At 39.9% G+C, this 22,870-nt stretch overlaps 1 protein-coding gene across 5 annotated transcripts in view; it reads right to left on the reverse strand.

Moving 5' to 3' along the window:
* Positions 1–22,870, reverse strand: part of PARD3B (par-3 family cell polarity regulator beta) — a 429,076-nt gene that overhangs the window by 86,470 nt on the left and 319,736 nt on the right. For all 5 annotated transcript variants that reach the window (XR_011048762.1, XM_068407693.1, XM_068407691.1 and 2 more), the window contains 2 exons: positions 22,255–22,365; positions 4,343–4,639 (listed from right to left, as the gene is read on the reverse strand). Coding sequence is in view for 4 of the 5 variants with exons in the window: in XM_068407693.1 (XP_068263794.1) it covers positions 4,343–4,639; positions 22,255–22,365 (408 nt within the window). In the remaining variant the exon portion in view is untranslated. The remainder of the gene's footprint in view (positions 1–4,342; positions 4,640–22,254; positions 22,366–22,870) is intronic.

Consider the following 22,870-nt stretch of genomic DNA (forward strand, 5'->3'; position numbering starts at 1 on the left):
GAGGTATGGGTTTCATTTCTCCACTTTTAATTTTGTATGCTTCTATATTGAACATTCTGGAAGAGTGCAAATTTCCATAAGGAAACTTTCACCCTGAAATAAGCAGGATCCATTTTTCAGTTAATTAATTAATATTATAGAGTATAAGATCTTTCACAGTGGGACCCAACATAGCATCTCCAAAAATGGAAAGCTGGATCAGACTGGGGCTTTGGACTCTTCCTATGTAATAAAACAGTGTTGGGGTTTTTATTAGCATTTTTTTTATATCTGCAACAAGATACAGCTCTGAATCTACTCTCGCTAAACAAAGGAAAACGGTATTCATTTTTGTCAGACCAGCACTTTGAAATTCCCCAAGATAAGACACATAAATAAATGAAGAATTATACTTGGCAATAAGTTTGGCATCAGACTTTAAATGTTTCATAGTTCTCGGCTGAGGAAATAAGTTGAGCAAAGCCTCCAGAACCTTTCCGGAGATGTACTCAGGGTGTTTGGATATACTTGACAGCACCGTGTTCAAGGGAGGAATAAAGAGGAAATTGCTTATTCGAAACGTGAGAAAGGGTTACACCATGTGACACACCTGACATTTAAGTGGCAATAGCATTGTGCATATGCTCTTTTGGCTTTGGTCTGACACCTAGGCTCTGCCATGGTGCAACTTAGCACCGCCATGGTATAGCCTTAATGACTGAACTGAGGGAGATGTGACTTACCACTCATTTCAGGAACATATGGGCCACAGATCACCCAGCCTCTGCCCCAGGCTGGGGAAACGTACAGTGTCTCAGGCAAAGACCGTGTGAGTTCCCCAGCTGCACAAGGTGGCTGTGCAGGCTGCACCATCCTTTGGGATGCCATTTGCATTACAGAAAATTGTGGCTAATTAGAAATAAAGAGAAAAATGCTTGATTTACAAAGAAACGTGTGATTTTGCCAGCTAATTTTTTTTTTCACTCTCTTTAACTTAACATTCACAGAATACACTGATCATGCTAATGCCTTCGCTATATTCATTAATAAGGACAATTTACATTTATATAGCACCTCTCTTACTTAAGAATCCCAAAGCTTTCTGCAAAATATACACAAAAAATTACACCTATTTCACTGAATATAGTCATTGTTGGAATGAAAATCAACAATTGTGAAGCAGTGCAGAACAACGCTACACAACAGTTACAAATAAGACACAAAGCAAACCCCCCAAAAACCCAAAGCAAAAAAACCCCTGAGATGCCAGATGCAAGTATAGGTAAAGGGGACATTAGTACGCGTAACAGCAATGTGAAGTAGGTCTGTGTGTGCCCTGAGGAGCAGTGCTTGGAGGCAGCAAACATACTTCATAAAGATTAAAGCAACAGTCTTCATACATGTGCAGCCTATTGCTTTTCTGCACACTGAGGGAGATTCTCAGTTTAAACTGGGAATCTACTGAGAAGAATGAACTGGGAACACTCAAGGGATTCTGGTGATGAGAAAAGGGAAGCTGGGTAAATGTATGTGAATTGTAAACAGCACTTACCTGACCACTAAGCTTTTTTCTTTACAAATGGCCTCCTCCAAATTTTACAAGGCATTAATTTTATGTTAATACATTGTTTTGCAAAAATAATTTTAAAAAAATGAACTTCTTGTTTCAAATGATGAGTTTTAATTCTCTATCATAATGACCCATAACTGGAATTCCCAGACTGAAATTAAATCATCTATTCTCTCTGTGTTCAAATCCCCCTTCTACCCCAAACCCCATTTACTTTCGTCACTGATCAAGTCTCCACAAACTATATTATAAGTTGAGAGTCAGAGGTAGGAGAAAAAGCCATCCATCTAAAGTAAAATTAGTAGCAAAACTTTGAGAGAGAGCATGCATGTGTTAGCAAGACCAAAGCATGAGCTATTACGTGACAAATGTGTTGATAAATGTTCAGCCCTGAAAACACAAAATAACTTTGGTTTGGCTAATAAGCATCCATTATAGCCCTTTCCCATCATTTTGAGGCAAACAAGGTAGTTTTCATACCTGACCCTTGAAAGCAGATTTGTTTTTGTAATTAACATGTTATCCAGGGATTTTTCTTTCCACATCTCTTTCTCCTTTCAGTACTCTCCCTCTAGCACAGAAAGATTTCCTGGCCTGAAGTTGCCACTATATTCAACAACTGCTGGCTGAGACCTCACGACCTACTGCATAAATTCACATAACATTATTCACGTTTGGCACATTTCTGCTGGCGAATAACAACAACCTTTTTATCTCTGAGACAAAGCAAAGAAAGGTTTAAAAGAAGAACAAAGGCAGCCTAATAAGAACCCCACATTTCCTATTTTTTCTTAATCTGGTTAAACAGCCTCTACAAGCCTGAGAAATTCAACAAAGCAAAGTTGTTGTGGACTGTTTGTCTTTCAGTACAGAATCAACACAGATGGAACAGCCTCTCAGCATGAGTTCTGATCATGGGTTCAGATATGAGGTAACTTTTCTTGCCTGTTAGATGTTTTGGTTTTAGTTTTTCACTGAGTTATCATGCTATCATGCAATTACAGCTAAACCCACACTAAAATCCAGGATCTCAACACCAAATCCAAACCCAGCTGGGAGTTCAATCTTGTCCACATAGCAAGTCAAGAGTTCATTCAGTGTAGCTACAGCCACAATACAAGCAATCAAATAAAAGAGGCCAGAGGGAAAGACTTGAGAATTTCTTTTTTGCTGCTTGGAAAAACATTGTATAGACCACACTTCAAAACTGATGACATTTTTTAAATGTAAAGCTATAAACTCCTGTTAAAATTGAAATTACAGAATCACAGAATCACAGAATGTTAGGGATTGGAAGGGACCTCGAAAGATCATCTAGTCCAATTATGAAGCAACCTTTATGACAATGTCTTACTCCAATCGAATTACATCTGTATATATTTATATTTGAAAGATACATGAACCTGAATTTAGACTCCCTCCCACTGGGAATTCTCAGATCTTGGTTTATTGAGTTAGTATGAACTCAGTTTCTGATCCCTTTGTTATATACAAATGTTCGTGTGACTTCAGTGACAATCGCCTCAAGACTTTTCTAGCAAAGCAAAACGTGCTATAGATGGCAAAAATCTGTGATCACTACCTCTTATTTCACCCTCTTCACCCTTATGCAGTAGGGGAAGAGTTAATAATATGGAAGAAAAAAATTAGCAATGTCATTATGTTTGGAAAGATCTCTACCATACTGTATTTAGGTGAAAAAGAGAGATACTTGGCCCATTCCCTGCTACAAACGTAGATTTATGTCAGAAGTATTTTATTACTATTTATAACAGTGCTCAGTAGACGTTTTTAAAGTACTATGATTGCACAAACTGAAAACACTCCTATATCTGCACTCACATATTTCTCCAAAATTAACAAGTGTGGTATCATACAGCATAGGTTGAGGCTATGAGGAGACACTGCAGATTGTAATATGAACTCAAAGCGTGAACAATTCCTCAAGTCCTCCATGTCTTACTCTGTCAAGCTCTTCTTTTCAGACTTGTATATCTTGCCTACACACACACACTGGTTTGAAAAACCCAACATCGATATATTAACACTATCACAGTAACGAAGTCTTACTTTCTGTTAGTCCCAAATTCCAGAAGCAACCAGTTTTAAAATCATCATAATGGTGGGTACATCATCAACTCAAAGGAATTTCTGTTTTCTTTTTAACCCAGGGAAAAACTTGACCATCTTTCTTTAATGCTATCAACCTGGAAGCTTGACAGTAAGGATTAAAAATTGCTCTTTCCTTCCCACTTGGTTATTGGAAAGGCTGTGAAAGGCAATCAGTCTTGTGAAGCCACACTTCAGAGTCTGCATAAAAATGCCATGATTCCCAGTCCTCTCCCCAACCTAATTGAAAGTGCATAATATCACACAGCTGGGGAAAATGAAACCATAAACATATGCAATATATCATGCTCATACAAAACCTGTTACTAATAGGCACTTGATGGTCAGCAGGATCGAAAAGGATCTGAAAACAGAAATTATTTTTGCTGCAGGGTAAGAACTTCTCCCGATTGAAAGAGGGAAAAACACTCTCTCAGCAGTGCAGGAAGCGGACTGGAGTCAGTTCATTCGTTCTGTTTGTGAAATATGGACTTTTCTTTAATGATTTCTGTTTGACTGCTGCCTTGCTCAGATGCTTTGGGAATACTGCTGCAGCAAATCATGGTTTTGGTTAAGAGGAAATCCATGGCTTTCTAGTCAGTAAATACAGAGGTTTGGGGCATCTGAACAGCCCCCCCGCCCCCCCAAGCTATCACTGTTTGTAATGCCAGGTGGCAATATTACCTGTCACCAGGAGTCTGTGGGTAGTGCTGCTTGTTTATTTTTGCATACAGTCCTTCCAAGTGCTCTCTCTCCATCGGTGCTGAAGGAGAATCACGTGGATATACAAAGGTTTCTGCTACTGCTGGTGATGATGGCCTGTAGATACTTGCTGCTGGATAAGCCTCTCGGAAGTGGTTTACTCTAGCATAATTTGGATCCACCTCGTCATCATCAATGTCAGGTCCTCCAGGACCAGTAGAATAATCACTCAGGCCTCTCAGTTGCTTTTGCCGTAACTCCTGATGCTTCACACCAATCCTAACAATGAAAAACAACGAACAAATATACAGTTGGATCTGCTTCAACAGCAACCACAGACATTGATTCATCACACAAATGTGGAGCACCAACCCTGAACGCAACTGGTGAGATCTTCCAGTACACTGTGAAATCAGTGCCAGATAAAACAAAATGGTGCATGCAGCAATTTTGTTCTTTATCTCTGGCAATCACCCTTGTAACCAAGGTTGGTCACCATTCTGTTGAAAAAAATTAATGCTGAATATAGTGTGGCTTTTCACAAATGTGTATGTGTGTGTGCATGCATGAACACATACAGTTTTAATTCTACACCTACCCTCCACTTTGCCGTTAATATACCTAACCCAATCCTGAAACGTTTTATCCAAATTAGCCAGTAAAATTGTTACCGCCCCTTGGTCACTTGACCCACCTCGATTCCCCTAAATTCATTAACTTGTGAAAAGTGGATTAAATGTGAACATAAATGGAGAGATGGCACAGTTGTCTCAAATCAAAGGACCACAGTTAATTTGCTGAAGATTTAATTTTTTAAAATTTTATTTTGGCTACATAAATGTGGAAATCATGTCTTATTATATACGGGATATAGGGACAAAGTAAAACAGCAAAGAAATTAATAGAAACCTGATAGAGATGAATTGGTACATATAAGTGAATTAAAGACTATTACTGGCAGTACTCCACCGTGATAAAGCCTTAAGTGGTATTACAAAATGCTGCTGCTAATCAGGGCCATTGTGTAATCTCTTTGGAATAATAAAACATATTCAGGTAAATTTCAAACTCAGCTGATATTCAATGATCCAACATTCATGCTGGAGAGAAAAAGCCTATAGCAAGGCTCTGTGAGCATGCAACTTCTGTTAACTGCTCAGCTACCCTTCAACACAGTGTAATTAAATGCAGTAAGATGGATCTGGCAGAATGCTGACCACAGTATGTAATAAATAGCATTTACAGAAAATAATGGAGCATGGAGGGAAAAAACAAAGAAGGGAAGACAGATACAGAGATCCAGCGCCTGACAGAAGAAGTCAACATTTGTTGTTGACTGTATCTGAAGTACAGCAGCAGTGTAGAAAGAACAGTATAATTTGTACCACAGAAGAATAAGTAAAAAGGGTCTAGCAGACTTGGTTACCCCAGTAAAGCATAATGGCCTCAGGATTCTGCATAGTGAGAAATGAAGATGTTCTGGAGAAAGTCTTTAAAAGGCATGGAGAAAATGGTTCCCTAAAGAAACAGAAGAGCATACTGGGAGCTTCCAGTCTGACAGACAGGAGCTATTAAGTGCAGAATGGGATTCATACCATTTATTTTGCTTCATTAGAATTGTTTCACCAAAATAAATGCTAATACTTTTCAAATAATCTGTAGCTAAAAAGGTTCACAAATAATTCTAATGAGAACAGCATGCCTTTCTACATATATACTTGAGTACCTTAATGTGTATCATGCATGCTTTCCAGTTACACCCCTCCATTAACTGTGCTAGGACATATCTAGAGGTGATGCCAGTTTTTAACACTTAAAATGTAGTCATGCTTTACAGCGGGAGGAGCCTGCATATGATACAGTCCTTGACAGTCAGGGTGGGTGCCCACTATTCACTCCGTCTTCCCTTAGTGAAGCAGATGACCTTTCTCCTCTCTAGTCCTCAAGTACTATGTGCAGTTGTGGGCACCTCAATATAAGAAGGACATCAAACTATTAGAGTGTGTCCAGGGGAGGCCAGCCAAGATGGTGAAAGGCCTGGAGGGCAAGACTTCTGAGGAGCAGCTGAAGTCACTTGGTTTGTTCAGCCTGGAGAAGAGAAGGCTGAGGGTTGATTTCATCACAGCCTGCATCTTCCTCAAGATGGGCAGCGGAGGGGGAGGTGATGATCTCCTCTCTCTGCTGACCAGCAATAGGACACGAGGAAATGGCATGAAGATGCATCATGGGAAGTTCAAATTGGACATTAGGAAAAATGTGTGAGAGGGTGGTCGGTCACTGCAACAGGCTCCCCAGGGAAGTGGTCACGGCCCAGGGCCTGTCAGAGTTCAAGGAGCATCTGGACGATGCTCTTAGTCATATGATTTTGTTTTAGGTAGTCCTGTGAGGTGCAGGGAGTTGGACTTGATGATCCTTATAGCTCCCTTCCAACTTGAGATATTATATGATTCTACGAAATATTTTAATATAAAGACCATGTGAGAGAATAATATCTTCCTAACACACCATTTCTGCTTTTCCTCAACTTCCTGATCCCAGCCCACTTAGTTCATTTTCTTTACTTTTTCTTCAGATATCATTAAAAATACTCACAAAGCTTTAATGTAATCTACTACAGTAGTTCTTAGAGATGAAAGGATGATAAGAAATAAGCTACAATCTGTCTATATCCTCTACACTTAGGCTTCCTAAGAATTTCTCCTTTTTTCTTCCTGGAGCTTCTTTCCCTGTACAATCACCTTGTCCTCCCATAACCTTCACTCCACTTCTCTTTTGCTTCAGGTTTTCATGCCACACACACTCCCTATTTTGAATTAAAATGGTGGGCCAGGTCAGGATAGGTGCTACGCTCAAGTGCAACCTCACCCAGGGTAAGGCAGTGTGTCTTGAAGACGTCGCAGACTTTGAAACGAGCCTTTGATTCTGCACAATTCTGACTCTATCCACAAGGGAGATTTTATTGGAGAATCTTATGGAGGGCATAGCCTGGTGTCAATATGTGATCAATTCAGTTAGTAAGGCACATATTCTCTCATTTTACTGCCGATCGCACTGCCTTAGCTGGCTGATGGCTTCTTGGGACAGTGAGAGTTTAATGGCATTTGCAGAACGATGGGACATACAACTTATTCTTTGTAAAACTAATGGTGACACTTGTATAGACCTTGGTAAATGTCATGCTTTTATTCATAAAGCAATGGACATTGGTATGGGGAGAAAGTCAACACTGAGGAGCTGTATATGAAAATAGAAACTACAATGCAGTGGTCAGCTTGCATTTCTATCTAAACCACAAACCATTGCTAGCAAATAAGTAATAATTAGCAGCTGAAAGCGTGCAAAGCCTTTATCCTCTAGAGGTTTGTGAATAAAGATAAAAGAGAGACTATGCAACAGGGAGTGGCGGAGGGAGCCAGCCTGTCCGTGTCTGTGGGTGAAACACTGCATTCATTGTTCATATAAAGGAATTTGGGGCGAAGTCATCACTTGGTCCATTCATGTAAAAACCAGTCTTTTCAGGTAGCTCATCGTCCAAGAGCACTCATCGTACTACAAGGACAGGGATGGATTTCCATTGCAAATAAGGCCTCAGACATCAATGAAGCAGGGAGGGAGGCCTATGCTACTGATTTCCATCTTTTATACATACAGGGACTTCAAGAGAAACCCTCTTGCAGAAGGATTAATATTTTACATGTCCCACATGGGATTACGTCAGAAATGTAAAAACGAAGGCACTATCTTTTTTTAAAAAAAAAAAAAAAAAAAAAAAATCACACAAGTAACTGTTAGCTCCTGCACCCAATAACTGCCAGTTTGGTAGTAGCCCTTGCCTCCAATTATCCTGCTTCTCTTCTACTAAAATGCATAAAGCACTTAGAGATTGGTGCTGTCTTCCAGATTAACTCTGAAAAAGCACCAAACGTTCTTAAAAACCTGTGAAACTGTGGAGGGCTTCACCCTCAGTTAGTGACCAAAAAAGCCTAAACAAAGACTTCCATGCAGGAATATATCCTATTAGGTACATGTTTCATGTCACACACAGGTCCATGTGGGATGATACGAGCAGAAAAATGGGAGCACAGAGCATTTCAAGGAATGGTCTTATCACACGCCAGTGCAGAAGGCATGGCACACAGTCCCAAGAAGACTCACAGCTATTTCTCAGAAAATGAAGAGCCGTAGTGTTCTTTGGACCAATACATCACCTGTCCCCTAGGTATTTAAGACCTATTTGAAAGCAAGAGTAGTGCAGCACAGCAGCATCACGTGAATCTTGCTTTCATGTCTGACAGCAAGAGTAATTTGTCCTGCTATCAATACTGGTATATTCTGCACAACAAAAGCTGGAATTAGGTCATCACAATTTTCTTTTGTTCCTGTGAATAAGCCTAGCTTCTTCAACTTCTCCTTCTGAATGCAATCCTCAATCGCTGCCACTATTATAAGTCGAATCTGCCCAAGAACAATTCTTTCCCTTCTATATTATACGGACCAGTCAATACCAGGTTATGTGAAATTCTTCAATGATGAATGTTTCATCTTTTCAATATGGCTATTATAACTGCATTAATATTTCTCGTTTCCTTTTTGCTCTTCCACACAGATCTATAAAATTTGCTCAGTGATCTCTTTTTCATTTCAATCTGAATGTTCAAATATAGGGAAACAAACTATCAGATGGCTGTTCTTTCTTTCTTTCTATTTACCTGTCCTTCCATGCCTTCTCTTATGTTTTTCACCTTTGAAGTTTCTTCACATTTTTGTGAAGTTTTAAATATCCTCACTGTATTTCAGCATCATGTTTTCACCCAGTCTTAAAGCAATCTTTTCTATAGCACATCCCAGCAGGTGCCCAGGAGCTCTTTACTGACATATGAAAAATGAATGCCTTGGTCTTTCCATCACTACTATAACTCTTTTTCCCAGCCCTGCTATAAGCAGGCTGCTTCTGCTATACCCCACTCTAGTCATTCAGAATCTCCACACCTCCCTCTGCACTTCTACCTGTCTGAAACAGCATTATCTTTACTCCCCATCACAAAAAAAAAAAATCTTCCAAATCAACTTGACTATCATAGCAACCAGTTTACAGTTATTATGAACAAACAATTACTACAAGAGAGACTGAAACTCGCAGCACAGGATGGGTCTGGTCAAACAACTGGTGCAAATTTGTGACAAAAGATAAAATGTCACTCAGCACCATGATGCTGGCAGTGAAACCAGAGATGAGGAGAGGCACAGGTCACCATCTGAACAATTTAGTGTAGCACTAAAGTTTCTACAAACTTCCTGATGAGGGAAAAGGAAAAGAAAAACTCACACAGAATGAAGGGAAGTTAGATATATTTCCTTTTGGGTATCCCGTATCAGTCCTGCTTGCTCTCTTCCGCCACCTGAACACCATGCTCTTCAGTTAAATCACTGCACGACAACTACAACAACTTCCCTTAGCTGTGTTTCTGTAAAAACACAACCTTTGCACACGAGCAGCCAGAGGACAGGCAACAGAAGTGCCGTATCAAGCAATGCCTTTTTTTTTTTCCTGTGACCCATCTTTTTCTCAATAGCATCCAAACACGTATCCTATCGTAATCTTTTCTGTTGCTTTCAAGACCCACTAGCGATCACTGGAACCTTTCTCTACAACAAATAATTTCAGCAAAAAAACATAGTTTGATAAAATATGTAATCTCAATAGAACTAGAGGTAACATGTTGCATCCTATTTGTAGAAGTTAAATGAAGACAGGATCCTATATACCTAATGTACTTCTGGAAGTGGGGTATGGTATTCTGAAAACACTTCTCTACACCTCACGTACTGTTCAGTAGCACACCCCCGGAGCTATAAATCAAGGAAACGCTCTCATTTATCCTTCAAACAATTCTCCTATCTGACATATGCACACAAATCATATATGGTGATCTCTCATGTACTAACACATGAAAAGATGCATAAACCTAAACTGCAGCAGCTAAAAAAGGGTTAACAGCCCAAACAGCTCCTTCCAGCTGCAGCTCAGACACAGGATTGAGTTACTGTGGCTTAACAAGTTATTGTGTTTCTGCTGAGCTACTGTCAATGACCACATATGTATTCGCCGCCTGTGACAAACACAATGTAAAACGCTTTAGCCTGACATCAGTGACAAGAGACACTGACAGGCAAAAGCCGGCTTAAAAGACTGCAGCACACACAGAGTGAGGCAGCTGCAGGAAGGGATATGGACCACCTCAAGAAAACTCCGTAAGAGCTGAGCAGAATTGACTTTTGGAGCAGACCCAGAAATGCTTTTGGCAATAGAATGAGAGGGCTAGGAAAAGCCCTAAGAGATACCCCTCACCTCTCGGCCCACCAGGTGGAAGCTGGTGGCTGGCTGGGTTGTGAGTGGGGAACAAGAAAATGCTGAAGCTTCTAAAACCAAGGCTCTAAGCCTCTGTGAAAATTAAAATGCAGAACTTAATGTTACCAGCAGAGCAGCGCAAAGAAGGCCAGGGTCATTAAAAGCCATGGAACCCAAAGACTGCTTCAATGGGGAACAAACAGCAAGATACTGACTGGATGCAGCCCAATCTGCAGTTCTGGAAGCCCAACACCAGCCCTAGCTCAAAAGGAGCTTTGCACAACAAGTTACAGTCTAACAAGCCGTCACCTTGGATCAGGACAAAACTCGAAGCAGCATGTCCTCCTGGCTCTGCCACCCCCAAGCAAGGGACAGGGTGCGTGCTGCCCAACAAGAGACATGAGAAGCAACTCAGCGGCACCAACAGCTACTAGATCTGGCCACAGTGTAAAAACTGCAGGCGGGAAGCTCGGCCCAGGAGAAACTATGGGCTTTCTTACTTGGAGAGCTGCAAGGCTGCACTTCACATCAGAACAGTTTTGGATAGGGAAAACTGTCCAAAATATGCCCATGAGAAAAAAGCACAACCTTTCCTGCAGTGTTTGAACTCCTCCTCCCTTGCACTCCCCATGAGCTCTGGGTCATCCTGTTTCATCTGACTTTCTGGGGAAAGCATAAAAAGTGATGCAACATTTTTTTATTTACCATGCAGTGACCGTGTGCTTAGTGCCGAGCAGAGCACAAAGAATGACATGGTTTGAGCCCCAAGGTGCCTATTCTAAGTAGTCAAACACATGACAGAAAATGCAGTTGCTGACCAAAACAGTGTATTTCACAAAGGGACCTTGTTTTATACTTCAGAGGAATACAGTAATATTTCTCCTATGGTGGATTAAAAGCAATAGACTTTGTGGAAGCGCAAACAGGTATACGAATGAGCCAGATGCTGGCTAAGTCAATGAAAGATGTTCCCCAGGGGAGAAGAAAAAATAACAGGCAAAGATAAAACATGTAACAGAAACAGGGCCATAGGTCTTTTAGGATAATCTCTGTTCTGTTCGCACTAAGAGGAGCAGAATAAGAATAAGCAGGTAAGCAAGTGTGCGTACAATCAGTCTGAGGTATACCTAAACTCCGAAAAAGGATCTGATCCTTTAAGTCTTTTGAGATCATTGAGATGCTAAACATTCTTCCACCCATTTGGCTGTTCCTTGTGAACAGCAGAATAAAAGCTGCTGCATTGCTTCTTTCCCCACTCATGTGACTCTCCCCAAGATCTACATATTGCAATGATTACTCAATTTACATCTGATTTAGTGTCTTAATACTTCAACTGTGATTTTACATAACATTTCTTGCTTTTGTCTCTCATTTACCTAATTCATACATATATTGAGTAACGGGTTGTCTAGAGGAAAGCAGCCTGTTTCTGCAGGAGGTCACTTAGGTTTCCATTGGGTTTAATGTTTTAATTCCTTTCTAGCTGCTGGCAAAATATATTTTGGTAACTAAAATCTTGTATTTTCTTTCATTTACATAATAGTGGATCGAATCCATCCTGCCTTCAGATATTCATAAGCCGTAATCACTGGTGGGAATGGGTATATTTCACTTGAATATCTGAGGAGATAATTTCAGTATAGTGCTTTTAATTTTTATTTCATAATCGTTTTTCAGACAGGCATGGTCTATAATGACATTAACAATCTTATTAAAACCTGCATCTTTTATCAGGAAAAGACTCATTTGTATTTTTTCAACCGTCATCTAGGAAAACCCTAGAGGCAGGCAAGTCTCATAGCTAAAAAAAATAAAATAAAATAAAAATCCACCTCTTGCCAGTAAATTGAGGACATCTGATATGGACTCATCGAGACTCAAACAATATCTAATTTAATGTTATCTTTCAGGGTATTCTACTGGAGGCCTATTTGTTGAAAACAACTTCCCCATAAGCTATGCAAGTGTTTCTTCATTCCAGCTCATTCTATTGTGCTGGATTTGAACATCTTCTCCCCCATAATTAGTATCTGTAATCGTAAACAAGAGAAACAGTCTTGGAAATAAAAAAGGCAAGCCACACATTCAAGGGAGTAAGAGACTGTAACTCAGGCTAAACAAGATACATCTTATAACAGTGTTAACCAGCCCAATGATAAAAACCACCAGGGCTAAACATAAAATACTGCCTGTTCCAGATAATTACCCCATACCCACGTAATGCTGAATGGACCAAAGAAGATGCCTTTGGAGGGCTGTAAGTAAAGAAACAGAGAAACCTGAAAAGGAGACAGAGCTACATTGACCTTAAAATTTAAGATTATGTCAAACTGAAGATGAAACTTAGCCCTTCATACCACAAAATGAGAAGTGTGAACTTTGGATAGACAAGACTAAGGTCTTAATGTTCTTCCATTTATTTCAGAGGTGACAGGGAGGGATTAATTACCAACTTACACAGGATCCTGCCCTCTAAAGAAAATCCTGGCTCTAATGAGGTCAGTGCGTTTTCCCCCACCCCGTGAACTTCAATGAGAACAGAATTTTACCTTTGCTGTTAAATCTGAGGAAGTTTTTCTGTCTGTCTTTTGTCCACATTAGTTGTACACTGGGTGAAATGCAGCAGATTATGGGAAGCCAACTATTGGGAAATCCAAGTATATTATATTCTGTATTTTGCTACATTATGACATTTTCTTTACTCAAAACTATCCTGAGTTATTTTTTGAAGTGACAGTATCAGAAAAATTTAGGTTGGAAGGAACCTTGTGAAGGTCACCCTGCTCAATCTCCTGCTGATAGCAAGGCTGACCGCACAGATGAGGTTGCTCAGCCTCCTGTCAAGAGGATGTTCCTTGTTTTGGGACAATGTGGATTAGATAGTGGAATCATTCCAGGTTTGTCAAAATTACTTTGGCATATTTCACCTGAAATGTTCTGATGCCTTTAAGAGCTCCAAGCTCCTCCTGTAGAACGGCCTTGAGTCTGCAGGGACTTTGCAGACCATAGGTAAGTTGCAGGCCTAGGTCTCAAAACTGATTTAAAGGAATTCTCAGGCTGCTGTAATATGTACTTTTCCATTACAAAGATAAGTAAGGTGCTGTGCACATCATACCTGAGTCCCTTTCAATAATAATAGCTCATTCTGGAACAAATAATCATGAAAAGAGAATCAAAATAACAGAACACTCTTAGAAAACAAGACTTAACTTTGCTTCTATTTTAGTCATTGGAAACTTAATGTCAGGAACGGAAACAATACCAATTGTAGTCAAAACCACAGATTCAGTTCTCAAACCAAGACATCAAGCAAATTATTTCAGAAAAGTTCATCACATAAACAGCGAACGAGTATAAAGTAACTGCAGTACACCTGCAGAAAAACTATGGGGAAACAGAGACAGGAGTCTATGAACTTATTCATTGCCACCGACTAGCTCAGCTCCAGCAATCACTGTAGTAGATATCAGTCAAAACCACTGAGGATTATAACACTGTCTTAAGAAAAATACCAGAGACACTGTAATGACCATGGGAAGATACAACATTCATTTAACACCTCATGAAAATCCACATGTGGTAACATAGCTCAGAACAGACCCAGGAAGACTGACACTCACTGAGTCCCCGGGGCCTCCTCCTTCAGTAAGGGGGTCTTCTTGGAAGACTTCCTGCATACATACTCACAGCTCCACTTAGCTAGTGAGACCTCATGAATTCACACAACCATCTCTGCAACTGCATAAATATTATGCTTTCATTTGAATGAAATCCTAGTAGTGGAAGGAGCAAGCCCAGCTCCATGTGATATAATATTCCACGCACATTTCTTGATTCTACACATATGACATTGAACCTGGAACGTACTGAACAGAATCTCTCTGTTCAAGAAAGGGAACAGTCTCCATCTGCTAGTCTGGGATTCACAGGTTGTTTCCAATTAACAGTCCCAGATTAGAAAGCAAACCCCAGCGCTGACTGAACAGACAAAGCTTTAAGATTTTCAGTTATTTTGGTTTAAGCTCACTACAGAGAATTATACACGCAAACTGATTTCCTGCCTGACTGTTTAACCCCACGAGTTGTATTCTCATTTTTTTCCCACTGGTAAGGGAGTGAGAAGAGGAATTCTGTGCTGTGGCACTACTTCAAAGTGCACGCCAAAGATTTATGATAGACTGTCATAAATCACATACGGAAGGGCAAGGAATGAAATGCAGCTTCCAAGTAATTCTTATGCCCTTATTGATTTTGGGGTAAGCAAAAGCTGACCTACATTCAGTACTGCATCAAAGAAATCCCTAGGCCAGATCAGTCTGTCTCCTAGAAAGCACTCTATTACCCAGGTTGGCTAGTACATCGGCTAGTTTCACTGTATTAGATTGGCCTGTAAAAGTTTCTAACAGCAGTATTTCTGTTTTATAGTGTCATTTAAAAAAATATCAAGTAATAAAACTCCCACATATACAGAAAAGAACCATGCATTGGCCCATTTATGGGTAAGAGCCAGGCCATTGCCCCTGAGTTGCTTAGGTGGGCAGAGGGCACAGCTTGTGAAAACTGGTCTCCAGAGCAAAGTGAAACCAGTGCCTCAATGAGGGGCAAACCAAGGATGCTAAATAGTTTCGATGAGAATTTCAGTGCTTACATTTAGAGGGCATGGCTATGATACCTGGAAGTGCTATTTCCAGCAGTCTCCAATACCTGGAATAGTACTGGGATAGTTAACGAAAAAGGCCAATTCCACGTGCCATTCTGTTATCCTCAATGCTTAGTATTCTTGAGCTAAGACAATCTGGGATCAACTCTCAGCCTAATGTCTTAAAAATGTCCTCCAGCAGTGGATTAGCCACACAAAGTTCTCAAAAATTGCTATTTGGTTCTAAACGCCACATCACAACCTGTGGAAGGTAGGTGAGAGCCATCTACCTCGGCTACTCATAGCCAAACACCAACCTCTCAATGTTCAGTGGTAGGCTTTTATTACATGTTCTGGTATGCGGAGCAGCAGCAGATCTAAAATGAGAATCATTAGGAATCAATGGGTTGGGATTAATCTGTCCTCCTGTCCAGTGCAAGTGCTGCCACAGTAATAAACAGAAATCTGATAACTTCATACTGTCAGCATAAAATGAAACTATGACCTTGACCTGTGCAACATCATCCAGTAATTTTTTCATAACTTCAACATACCATACTACACGGCTATGATCTAATAAGAATCTAAAAGTAATTAACTGGAATTTTTGAAAACTGAAGCCTTAATCAAATATGTATTCTTATCAGGGTTGCAAGCCAGCAGTAAATTGGGACATTTAAAAACCTGGGATCCAATCCAATCCGTGATCTGATCAGGGTTCAATGGTTATAATAAATTGGGAGTATTAAAACTGGGATCACATCCAACACTTTATTTTGTCTAAGCCACAGGACCTAGCTATGCTGCAAAGTCAGGAATACTCAATAAATAGATATACCATGTTGGATTAACCCTTAATAAATAATGACGCACAAGCCCAGAAGTCCCAAAAACATGTGGTTTAGCACAAAGCTTAATGGTGAGAAGAGCAATTACCAACATTTTATCAGAGATCAATATGAACTGTAAATAGTCATAACACTTTTAGACTTGGCAAGAGGATAACACAGGCACAATAGCTACACAAGGTCAGTAACGATGTGCGTGTGTCTATGAGCATGCTCTAAGATGTACTACACATTCAAAAATCATACTTTCATTTTTTTAACACTCCAAGTTTCAACCTCTGCTTGAAAACAATTAGATTTTTCCACCATACCGCCATGTATGCAGCTATTCCTGTTTTCATTTTGATTTCCAGTAACATACAAATTGTCTGTAATTAAATATAATGAAACAAATGCAGGCAGAAATGGAATGGAGTTTCACTCAAGTATTCTCTCGTATATAAGTGGTCTCTAAATGTTGTTTCTGTAAGATGCATTCCCTTCATACAGGGATCTTGCAGCTGCAAAATTAAACCTCTGTTTGCCAAATATCAAAAACATATGTATTGATTTTTTTAACTATGGGAACAGGCATCAGAGCTGATAAGATAGAGAGAAGCTCTCTTCAACTGCTGGAAGGTTTCTGAAAACTAAAGGAAATTCAGTCTTTAATATAAAAACTGAAACAATTTAATTTCACCCAAATCTGAGATTGACTGTAATTTAAGCATTCAGTTCAGACATTCAGAAAGCAAGAGCCAGATGTTCCTTCTGCTTCTCTAACACTCTACTCAAAAACATGATATGATTAAAAAAAAAAATCCTCACTTAATTGCAATGAAGACTACAAAACCAAGACTGGTTTAACAAAACAACAAACTACTTCTATGAACAAGTGCAGAGTATTACTTTTTATATAGAGTGCCTCCTTCTTCACCAACTCATATGCTACTTTTTATAATCACCCAGTTTTCAACAAGGCACTTCATTTTGTGAAATTTTATTCTAATGTCAAGGAAATGTTTGACTCTGCTGGAAGAGAGACTTTGGTCTCAGCAGGAATATTCCAGTAAAATAATCCTAAACAAACAGGATAAAATAGTTTTCTTTCAATCAATAGTCACTTTATTTCTATTTGAAAGGCAAACAAATTATTATCTGTAAAACTCAAGTGACTAATATATTTATCTAGTTTGTTTTACAATGATTTTCAAATGTTAGAAAATTAAAAAGCAAGCCCAAACGAGTGGGGAAAAAGATGGAAGAAGGGAGGAGGAGAAATCTTGTTTTGAGGCAAAGAAACAAGAGGATCTCTTCCAGTATTTAATAATGTAGTGAACATCTTGTTGTTAAAATGATAAATTCTGAGTAATTTATACAGAACACACTAAAAATACAGACTTGAGTCAGCTTGATCAAAATAAACCTCAGACATAGCATTTGCTTTTTCCTTTTATGGGCAGATTCTAGACCTTTGGAGGACATGCTTTATTACTGCCAAACTCTTTGAAGCGTGAACAAAATGATGAGTTTATTTAAAATAGGGCCTCTGTCCAATGAACCACTTGACTTGTGTCAGGAAGGACAAACCACCACCTCAGAGAACTTGATCACCAGTTAAGTCTGTCCTAAACTATCTGTGTCATGAACTTCTGACCTTCTCCAGTCAAGTTTCAGTGACACTGCATTGCTGTGGCACAAGGAAAGCTAAGTGAGGTAGGGGTAGAAGAAGAAAACAGTGAAATTTAGAGGAGGTGCTGACTTCATATTCAATTGGACACAGATAAGGCTATTACCAAACAAGGAATGTCTAACATCCTAAGTTCCCGTTAACTAGTTGAAGCCTGTAGAATTAAGAGTCATATAATAAAGTACTGGCTTTGAAAAGAAGGGAGGCCTGGGGCTGAGGTCTGGAACAAATTCCTAGCCTGACAGGAACTTTTTAGGAACCTGGACAAGCAGCTGCACTGCCTGCATGCCAGATTCCCACCCACAGGACGACGGGTTTTTTCCTGCCAGATTTTCTCTCTTCTACCTCAGCTGTAGCACTTAGGGTCAGGCCCAAGCTTCCTTAACAGCAACGAGCACAATGAGACCTTGATCTTGGTGAGGATTGCTAGGGAATACAAGAAGTGTAAAAAAACCAAAAAAAACCAAAAAAAACCAAAACGATGTCAGCATTTCAGTGCAGGATGTGGAGCTGCTTCAGAGAACCACAGCTACGAGGCAGCACAGAGAGCGGTACTGAAAACTGAGAATAGGACAATGTGGAATGGAAGCAGAACTTACCAGGCTAGAGAAATACTAAATTTATTTTCACTTTTTAAGGTTCAAATCTGAAACTTGGCGGCCCACAAAACGGGTTGCCAGGCAAATCCATGCTGAGGACCGATGTGCAAGCCAGTCCAATCCTTTTGGGAAGCATCTGCACTACAGAGGGAGTGCCATATACTCTGTCTGCATACGCCTACTAGCTCTAACACATTCTGGATGTGCCAGACTTGTTGCGCATGCACTGTACATACAATTCCTTCTCTGTGCAAGCAGGAAATTCAGCTTATTCTGAGCATGATGGACTTACACTCATGCTCCACACCTACGTAAGATCTGATGTTTCCTGTCAGAGCCAGAGCCACTGAGTTTGTACTGCACAGCCAACCCATAACTGTGCAGTGAACACATCTGATATTTCTGCACGTCTGTAAATCTTGTCAAAATTTCTGGAAGAAGGCTGAATCCTTTACAGCAGGCCTATCCCTGGAATTTTGTGAGATATTATTCTACCTATCCAATACCAATCAAAAAACTCTTTGCAAAACCCCGAGAGACAGCCTACTTCTGTAAACTGGAAATGCACTTCCTACTGAAAAATATTTCTCAGCTGAGATCTTGGAACAGTATTCTGTTTTTTGGAGAGCTGCCAAGCATATATTGCATGCAAAACCAACATCCAAAACCATGCGAGGTTCACAGCTGCTAAGATGCTGAAATGCACTTGATCATTAATCCTGTCACACCCAGCCCAAAAATCAGCTACTCTGACCTCTTCCACTAGCATCCAAAATGGACAGCTCAGCCTCTGAATAAAACCTGTCAGACGAAAAATCATAGTATCACTTAGTAGGAGAGATCCTGAAATACTTAGGCAGTCAGCATTTGAGAAAACTGAAGTTTAAGCAAAAAAACCTGACTTTAATATTGTAATTATTGGATTGAGGATCTGAACAAGAATTACTTACACAGCTAATCTTGGAAAGGTAAAATTAGGCACATGCTTAAGTTAATTCTAAAACGGTTAAATGTTAGAAAAGCAATTTGTATTTTTTTCAAGCTGTTAAATACAGGATTTGTTCACAGGTATTGGCACAAAATATGCTACATCTCTACCAACAGTTCTGTAGTCTGTTCTACTGTTACATCCCCAGTAGTTTTAACATATACCCATTTCATTCTCAACAAGAACAGATTTGAAAATACGCCTATGCTCTTGTAAGCGTCAGTGAAGCTTGGTTTTATAAATATGAGACCAAGTATGCAGGATTGCAGCAAGTGAAGTCATAGAAGAAGATCTATGGAGTGGATGTGCCACAAGGTTTTCTTTGCCAATATGTGCATTAAAATCTTGGACTTGAATTACATTATAAAATTACTAAATCTTGGGACAGAGCTATAAAACTTGTCGTTACTGTCTTACTGAGCAACATCACTAGGTGAACAGTCAACAACTAAGCAAAAGGACTGAATTACCTTCAAGCCAGCTAATGTTTCCTTCCACTGATTTTAATCAATTTCCCAGACAGTTCCTACCCATATAGGAGAACTAGCTTCATTATATAATTTTCCTATAGGAAAGATAGTATCTCTTCAGTTTTATGATCAACTCAAGAAGGGTTCAATAGCCTGTAAACAGTCTTACATGGGCAAACGTATACAGCCACGCTCTTACTTCATTTAGAAAGCTGAAGCAAAATGCCCGTTTTTACAGCATGTGTTGCATTCCTTTGGGGATAACATAGGGAAAACTTCTTTGCTCCTCCTCTATTTTTTTATTTTTATTTTTTAATTTTAATCCCCCAAACATATAAGCTGTATTACTTGATAAAAAATAGGGTGATATTTCTAATCTTGTGCATTATAGAAGAAGAATCAAATAAGTGAGTTAAAAATATCATCTTGGTTCATCCACTTCTCAACACACCTGCTGTTCTCCATTTCAGTTGCAAACTCTTCCAGGTCAAAACTGAAATCATTACTAGAGAAACCAGAATGATGAAGACATTGAGCTGCTAGTTTCTAATGCAGCCTTACCAAGTTACTGTCAATCAGTGACTGTAATTTTAAAAAAAGCACACAACGCTAAAGAAATATTAAGAACAATTATCTTGTGTCCAATTGGAATGTTAGACCTCTAGACAGAAGGGTTCATTCCTTGCAGCCTGCCAACATTTTAGTAAATGACACTGGCCCTTTAACAGATGGGATACATGCTTCTTAGCTTGCCAGGATCCTAATAAAAGACACTGGCTTCTTTAAAATGAAGGACACATACCTCTCAAATTGCCAGTATCCAAACGGGGAGTCAGCAGTTTAAAATAAAAGCACTCATCAATCTGGCAAAATCAAGGACACGGTACAGAAATTTTAAAACAAATGGTACAAAGTTTCTCCTGATATTGCTTAACTTAGATGAACTAAATACTTAAACACTGGCTAAGCATATCTAGTAGCAGCACTGTAGCAACTGGATACCTTACTAGCTTTTAAAACGGTAAATACTAGCAGCAAACTTCAAGGGTTAGGGTTTGGATTCATTTCTTTTCCCCATAAAACCCATTAGCTACCACTTATACAGCTGACCACACACTGCATGACTCAAATGAAAGCAGGGTGTCTTCTCCCTGGGCACCGACCAGCATCACAAAGGCTTGCCCCTGTGGAAAGACCCTGCCTGCCCAAAAGGAACCATATCTGCTTCCATTCCACCTCCCAGGAGCAGGATGCTCCAGTGAAGGAGAGACATCTCTGAAAGCTTTTCCCATGCCCTGACAACCCATATTACTACAACTTGGAAAGTTTTACAGCAACTGCAGACACCTCTTGAGAGCCAGCAAGTTGGGCTCTCTAACTTTTCTGATAGCAGCCATCAGAGGGAAACAAAGACCTTCTTCAGCATATCATGGAGTACATCTGGATGAGTAGGGGAGTTCACCAAGCTTCGTCAGCACTTACAAACTGTGCCCAGTTCCTGAAGGACAGACATGGTGGAAAGCAGAAAACTAAGTTCCCTTTGGAAAGATAACAAAGTTGCTAAGATTGCACATGCCAGAGGAGGATTTTATGAACAAGACTGAGAACTAGGCTTATTCACATTAGTGGTTCCTTTCATTTCAGTCTCAGAGCCTTACCTCAGAAACACGGCAATTCACAGCTGGCACACACCCAGCTTCTTGCCTTGCCCATCTCACTCACCCCACTGCTTGCAGACCCCTGCCTCTTCAGACTGATTTTAACAATTTGAACCTGCTTTCTTCCTAGCGTCTCTTGGCATACTCAGCATGTGCTGAGTAGGAATTTCTGCAACATGTGGCTAACCAGCAAATGCTGTGCAGAAAAGAACATATCTAAGGGCAAAAATTACAATTTGGTGGCACAGCCAGCTGAAGCCAAAGAGGTCTGAAGTGCTGGAAAACACAGCTGAGGCTTTCAGGAGAGAAGAGAGGAGGTTCTTGCTTTAGAGAAGTAGAGAAAAAAAATTACTAAGTCATTTGGTCTTGGGAATGGGTAGAGGTGAAACAGGTTTTGAAGGAACTGATTTTCACCAGCTTAGCAGAAGTTGGGATCTGAATAGCAGCTACCACAGTGAAGTGCACAGAAACTGCAGGAGACAGACAAGCTCCTGTCATACAGCAGCCCTGACTCGGTCAGGAGACCAGCCTAAAGCTCTGCATTGCCTGGACCTGAGTGCCAGCAGGCATGGTCTGGGACATCTCCAGCCAGGCTGGCTGGCTGTCCCTTCAAGCAATCCCTTGCTTTGAAGTCTTTCATCTGACGAACAAAGACGCTACCAGCATTCACTCACCTTTCACGTTCATCTTTCATTTTCTCCAGCTCCTCCTCTTTAAGTACGCCTTGCTTTGGATTCCCCTTGTGATCTGTCTTCCCACTTTTATCTTCTTTTTTCTTTCCAAATCTGTTTAAGATATCAAGGAAGGAATCAGGAGGAAATAATCACAGAAGAAAAACCAGTACTTATCTATCAAAAACCACAGAAATTTTAGGCAATCAAAACACTGTGAATTTTTATCTTAGTCATTTATAAATTTCCCACATTGCAAAATAAATTACCAGTATTAAATGGGCCATATGCAATAGGAAGGACTGGCTACAAATTGATTTGGACACTGTACTTTTGAAAGCTATTACTTGAAACAAAGTTGAAAAGCCCCACCAAACCTGAAATGCAAGGCATTGCAGGGCTGGACTATTAATACAGCACATTTCAAAGTGGCTGAAGGTTTTCTTAGCACAGGACAGCTCTCTGAAGGTAATGTGCAGTGGCTGCGGTGTCAGCACCCAGACTGGATCATGTGTTCCTCTCTTATCGGTAAATATTGTCTCTCATACATGTCTGGCCTTAATTTAAGGATTTGTTCTTTGTTAAAATGAGGATGCAATCGGAAAGAAGAAAATCTCAT

The sequence above is a fragment of the Nyctibius grandis genome, chromosome 9 (genome assembly GCF_013368605.1).
Source record: "Nyctibius grandis isolate bNycGra1 chromosome 9, bNycGra1.pri, whole genome shotgun sequence".
In the NCBI taxonomy this organism is placed as follows: Eukaryota; Metazoa; Chordata; class Aves; order Nyctibiiformes; family Nyctibiidae; genus Nyctibius; species Nyctibius grandis.